Below are 6,384 nucleotides of genomic sequence, written 5' to 3'. Positions count from 1 at the left end.
CAGGCTCTGGGCTTCACTTGTCGCTAAGTAGTGACATAGCCCCCCTCTTGCCCTGGCATGACACAAACCCAACCACAAACTGAAAAGGGGCCATGGCAGCCTTTGGAGAATGGACCACTCCAATAAGAAAACAGGAGGGGAGCAAGGCCTACAAATGTACCATTGGTGCTGGTGCTGAAAAGAAAGCTGTGGGATGGATAAATGAGGGGTGGGTGAGTGAAAAGACGAGTAACTGAGTGATGATTCAACAGCTGATTTAATGACTGAATCAGAGATGAGCTTCCAACCTTGAAGCAAAACTGAATTTCCATTTCCAACACTTGTTCACGGAACACCGAGTTCCCCAGAAAACCCTCTACAAAGATTTTTAAGAAAATTAAAATCACTTAAAACCTCACAGAGAAGTGACAATGCGCTTGAAAAAACTGGAGTTGTCTAGGAGAGTTCCAGAAACAGGCCTCAAGGTCACTTATGAAGGAGAAAGCTGAGGGTCCCCCCATCCCCACTGATTTGTGAGAGGGAAGGAGCTCCAAGTTGCTCAGGCCGGAGACTTCAAGGCAACATGGCTGTTGGTTGGGAAGAGAGAACTACAAAGGGTGGCAGGCTGGGAGCTTCTCACTTAGCCTGACAAGTGTGCTACCTTTATTAGCAGCTGGAACGTTACTTGTGGGTCAATAACTGCGTCAATCAGCTCTGCAGCGTCCTACCGCCCGCCCCGGCCCCCGCCCCACACCCAACCCAGGGAAGCCTTCAGGGTACAACAACTGTATTCTAAGCTATCTGTTCTATAAACATAGATTTAGTGCTCTAGAGAAGACCAGGATCTGGGAGGAAGAACACTGCGTTCTCAGAGGCCTGTGTGAACAGTTTAACAGCTCTTCAAGGCTGCCTGGTTCTCTGAGATGAACTGGCTGAAGCTTTTGACTTTGGGATTCAGTCGGTGGGTGAGCTGGATGTCACGGTCTGGCTTCATTTGATAGAACCGACACATGTTGGCCATTTCCTTTGCTCCAGGAAATTCCAGCTTCTCGTAAGCCTCTGGGGTGATCTTTTAAGAACAAGTTAAAAAAGATGGAAAGAAAAGAAACAACAGGAAATGTTATAGCCCTCATTTAAAGCAGTTGGAGAAGAACTTGTTCACTTTCATGATGATACAAATCCAAATTCTTTTGCCTAATCCCAAGACCCAAGAAACACTGAAGTTTTTTTCATGGGCAATTTGGCAACATACTGACTTTCCTGAACCAATTTGGAGGCAAAACCTTATCTAAACTTATGAGAAGTTATTTATAGTCTTCATCCTGTTTAGTGGAAATTGCCCTGTCTTTCTCTGCAGAGATATTGATATGTTTGGTTATAGGGTCCTGCCCCAGCCCCTGATGGTGATACAGACATAACCCATCTAAAAGCTGAAAGATTCTGAAAGCTGAATTGTTTCTGGCCACAAGCACTTGGGATAAGGTACCATGGGTGTATAGCCCCTTTATCTGACTAGTTTTCATATACATTTCCTCCTGGGATTCCTCAGCATTCCTTGGAGATCTTCAACCCATCAAGCCCTCCATGAAGCATCAAGGCACTAGACTCTCCATCCTTCCCTCCTGATTGGAAACAAGCATCTGAACTTCAGCCATGCAGCCTCTGCCAGGGCCAGGCCCAACAAACACTGCCCATCACACACCCACTGAGTCACCCTCTGTCACCCTCTGCAAAACCCTTCTGACACTAAGTGGATCTATAGTGACGCCATCTGCATCAACTAAGACCATTTCTTTCCTTCTTTCTTTCTTCTTCTTCTTTTTTTTTGACCATGATACATGGTATGTAGAATCTTAGTTCCCTGACCAGGGATCAAAATCTTGCCCCCTTCAGGAGAAGCTCAGAGCCCTAACCACCGGATCACCATGGGATTCCCATTAAGAACATTTCTAACTATTGGATCCAATATAATCAGTCTGTAGCCTCCAGCAATAAACTCTAACCTCGCTCCGAAAACTCTAACCTCTATCTGGCCTTAGAATAATGTGACAGGTGCAAACTCATATAAAACAATGACTGTCATGCCATTTATAATAATGAAAAATCAAGAACAATCTGCATATCCAAAAAATAGAGGAATGGTAAAATAAACTATGGTAACTATGGTACATCTACACTAGAAATATTATGCAGTCAATATTTTTTAAAAAGTTGAATAGAAATATATGCTCATAATTTAATGTCAAGTGAAAAAGCCAGATACAAAACGGTACTTGGCATGTTGTTTTAATTTTATTACATATATATTGGGAAAAGACTAGAAGAAAATGTACAAATCTTAACAGTTACTATCTCTGATAGATTAAACAATGTGACTTTTATATTCTTTTTTAAAATAAATTTCTGTATTTTCTGCCATAAGCATTTATCATTTTTGAAATCAGAAAACATTTTTAAATTTTAGTGAATTTGAAAATAGAACACCATCAAAGAAGCATGGAAGATGACTTCTAAAATGTCTGTCTCCTTGAGTTACTCTCTCATCCTGTAACTTTGGTAACTAATATTCCTCAGGAAAATAAGGGATTCTTTTCTGCAGGTTTTTGAAGAAAAGAGATTTGCTCTGTTGTGTCTCACTTTTCTGAGAGAACACTGTCCCTTTTGGAGTTAGACAGGCAGTTTCAGCCAGATCAGAGTTTCTGATGGGAGTTTATTCTGGGGAGTTCAGGAGTGGGGTCGGGGGTGAGGGGGTAGTCACTGAAGTAATTAAGCAAACAGCGACCTTCTGAACAGACAGGGAAAGTCAGACTGCCAGGGCTGGAGCGCCACCTTGTGGCCACATGCATCCTTCCCCACAGTACCGCAGCCTGTAAGCCTTTTTCTACTCCAGACCAGCACCAGTGGCTTTAAGTCAAAGTAGTTTCTAAGAACTGGAGAAGGAAATGGCAACCCACTCCAGTGTTATTGCCTGGAGAATCCCAGGGACGGGGGAGCCTGGTGGGCTGCCATCTATGGGGTCACACAGAGTCGGACACGACTGAAGCGACTTAGCAGCAGCAGCCCCTTCTTCTTTATAGAGTTCAGACCCCACAGACAAAATGAATACAAGACCCAAATGCAAAGTACTAGGAGAGGGGTCAGTCACTAAATAGTAAATTTGCACCCAGGGATAGATGACTTTGCAGATGTTCTCATAAGTACATCTTTTGAATGAGTGATGACTTCTTGGGCTTGGGAGTAACATTTTCTCCATGAAATTTGAGTAGTTTTCAGTAAGATCCCCAAATGTGGTTTTATAGCTGGATTGATACCTACAATAGTTTTCTCCCCAAAATATCTGTTGGCCTCCTCACAGGGCCAGTACGTGAACAGGTGAAATGGGAGTCTAGACAGCCTCTCAAGATTCACTGGCCCAAGAGATGCGATGAAAATGAAAACCAACCCTCTGCCCCTAACTCTAGGAAACATTCTAGAGCAGATTCACCAAACTTACTCTTGAAGGGCTAGGTATAAATATTTAAGGCTTTTAGGCCATATGGTCTCTGTCACAACTGCTCAGATCTACCAATGTATCCTGAAACCAGCCAGAGGCAATACACAAACGAAAGTGTGGGTGTGTTCCAATCAATCCTAATTTGCAAAAGCAGACTCGAACTCTGTAAAAAGGAAGGGACTCTCTCTGCTCTGGAGAAATGTCAGTGCTGGGCAGAACCTGAGAAACTATCCAGACTACACTCTCCTTTCACAGATGGGAGAACAGCAGCCAGGAGAGGCAAAGGGCCGTGTTAGTTGATGCCTGCCAGCCTGAGGGAAGGTAGGGTCCTCCTTTCAGATGCGACAGTGTGCAGGCCAGGCACACACAGATGCACACTTCCTTCTCAGAAACACTGTTCTCTCTCCATCCTCGGACAACAGCTGCTTGGAGAAATGGCTGGAAGCACTCAGGATGAACCATTGCCCTCACTTCTCCATAAAAGGTCTGTCGTGGCCACACTCAAGCCCAGGCCATTCCAACCCAGTTCGTTATCGAGGGCTTACTAAATGCTAGACCCAATGCTAGCCTTTTCCACATGGGTCTCACCACATCCTCGCAACAAGCCTATGGCAGGTGTAATAATCTTCTTTAACATATCAACTAAGGGAGTCTGGAGAGGTTAAGTCTGCTTCCCAGGTGGCTCAGTGGTAAAGAATCCGCCTGCCAGTGCAGGAGACTCAGGAGACATGGGTTCCATCCCTGGGACAGGAAAATCCCCTGGAGAAGGGAAAGGCAACCCACTCCAATATTCTTGCCTGGGGAATTCCATGGACAGAGGAACCTGGTGAGCTACAGGCCAGGGGGTCGCAAAGAGTCAGACATGACTGAACACGCACACACAACCATGGAGAAGTTAAGTAACTTCCCAAGAGTCCCCAGAGGGATAAGGGCAGAACCAGGACTTGCTCACTTCCCCAGACTGCCTCCGGTTCATTCCTGTTGATTCTAGAACTTGTCAGGCCAGCTCTATCGCTCCCTTCACCCATACGCAGTCTTGCCCAGACTCAAGGACCACCTTGAAGCTACTCCTTCCGTGAAGCTTTCTCCTACTCTCTCTGACTGCCCACAGAGCAGAGAGTGTGGGCAACACAATCAAGCACCACAGCGTTCTGCTCTTGTCTGATCACTGTGACGTCACATGTGTGAGATTTTCACCCCAACTCTGCTGTGACGTCCTCAAAGGTAGCACCAGGTATATAACAGGTCCTTGAGATATGCTTGTTATATGCCAAACACTAGCCTAAGCTCCCTGAATATACCCTAATTTTCACAAAACGCCCCAGGTAGATACTCTCATCCACTTTGTGAATGAGGAGGCCACAACTCAGAGAGGCTAAGTGCCTTGCCTAATGATGGCTAACTCTGGCACACTGGCCTGATCAGCAATGAGTCCCTGGGAGGGGAGGGATAGGATGGTGTATATGAGAACGTTGTACCTTGGTCTTCAGAGTCTAAGTTCTTTCCACCCAAAAGGAATTGTATTTTAATAAGCTGATTAATCTGAAGCCAAAGCAATAATGTCTTAAGGGTAGGATTCAGATGCACCAACAGATGAAGACAGATTCATGGAACAGGAATCCTCTCCAATTTCTTCCGATAGCCTCAGCTCAACCCTGCTCAAATCTGTGAAAAGTCTCCCAGAATTTATAAGTTAGTGGGATGTGACCTCCTGTGATCATGTTTATGTTTCTTAAAAACTCACCTTTGCATCTCAGACTTCTTTCCCCAAACCCTTGGACAGAACATCAGCATACTGCTGTATGGTCAACGCTTCTGCACTGAGACCCACGGCCTTGCCCACAAACTCCTCTGGAGAATTAAAGATGCTGCAGACGACAGCTCCAATATCAACAACCGAGATACCATCCATTGGTACATCCCCCATTGGCAGTGCTAGTTTAAAAAATAAAAAGATAAAAATAGCTAATTATGTCACATCCTTGGTAGGTCCCATCAATCTGATTTCATCAACCAGTTAAACAAAAGGTATGGGAACACCATGTAACACTGAGTGGCTACCATCTATGCAATTATAAGGTTTGTTTGAGAAAATATCATAATACCTGGGTATTGATTAAAAAAAAAAAAAAGAACTACCATTTACTAGGTATCTTCTTGGAGAAGGCAATGGCACCCCCACTCCAGTACTTTGCCTGGAAAATCCCATGGATGGAGGAGCCTGGTAGGCTGCAGTCCATGGGGTCGCTAAGAGTCGGACACGACTGAGCAACTTCACTTTCATTTTTCACTTTCATGCATTGGAGAAGAAAATGGCAACCCACTCCAGTGTTCATGCCTGGAGAATCCCAGGGATGGGGGAGCCTGGTGGCTGCGGTCTATGGGGTCACACAGAGTCAGACATGACTGAAGTGACTTAGCAGCAGCAGCAGCAGGCATCTTCTTAGTAAAGAAGGAATGGGTGAATTTAACTCAGATGACCAGTATATCTACTACTGCGGGCAGGAATCCCTTAGAAGAAATGGAGTAGCCATCATGGTCAACAAAAGAGTCAAAATGCAGTACTTGGATGCAATCTCAAAAACAACAGAATGATCTCTGTTTGTTTCCAAGGAAAACTATTCAATATCACAGTAATCCAAGTCTATGCCCCAACCAGTAATGCTGAAGAAGCTGAAGTTGAATGGTTCTTTGAAGACCTCCAAGACCTTTTAGAACTAACACCCGAAAAAGATGTGCTTTTCATTATAGAGGACTGGAATGCAAAAGTAGGAAGTCAAGAAACACCTGGAGTAACAGGCAAATTTGGCCTTGGAATACGGAATGAAGCAGGGCAAAGGCTGATAGAATTTTGCCAAGAGAACGCACTGGTCATAGCAAACACCCTCATCCAACAACACAAGAGAAGACTC

General features: G+C 44.6%; 1 protein-coding gene across 1 annotated transcript in view; it reads right to left on the bottom strand.

Annotated features, from left to right (window-relative positions):
• Nucleotides 1-244: 244 nt before the first annotated feature.
• Nucleotides 245-6,384, bottom strand: part of LOC104998616 (putative nmrA-like family domain-containing protein ENSP00000305954) — a 19,954-nt gene continuing 13,814 nt past the window's right edge. Inside the window, 2 exon segments of the mRNA XM_010853885.1 lie at nucleotides 245-1,048; nucleotides 5,217-5,407. Coding sequence (XP_010852187.1) covers nucleotides 869-1,048; nucleotides 5,217-5,407 — 371 coding nt within the window. The 3' untranslated portion in view covers nucleotides 245-868.

This window comes from Bison bison, unplaced genomic scaffold (genome assembly GCF_000754665.1).
Source record: "Bison bison bison isolate TAMUID 2011002044 unplaced genomic scaffold, Bison_UMD1.0 scf7180017864333, whole genome shotgun sequence".
NCBI lineage: Eukaryota > Metazoa > Chordata > Mammalia > Artiodactyla > Bovidae > Bison > Bison bison.
Note: the sequence above shows the minus strand (reverse complement) of the source record. Positions and strands in the feature narration are given on the sequence as shown.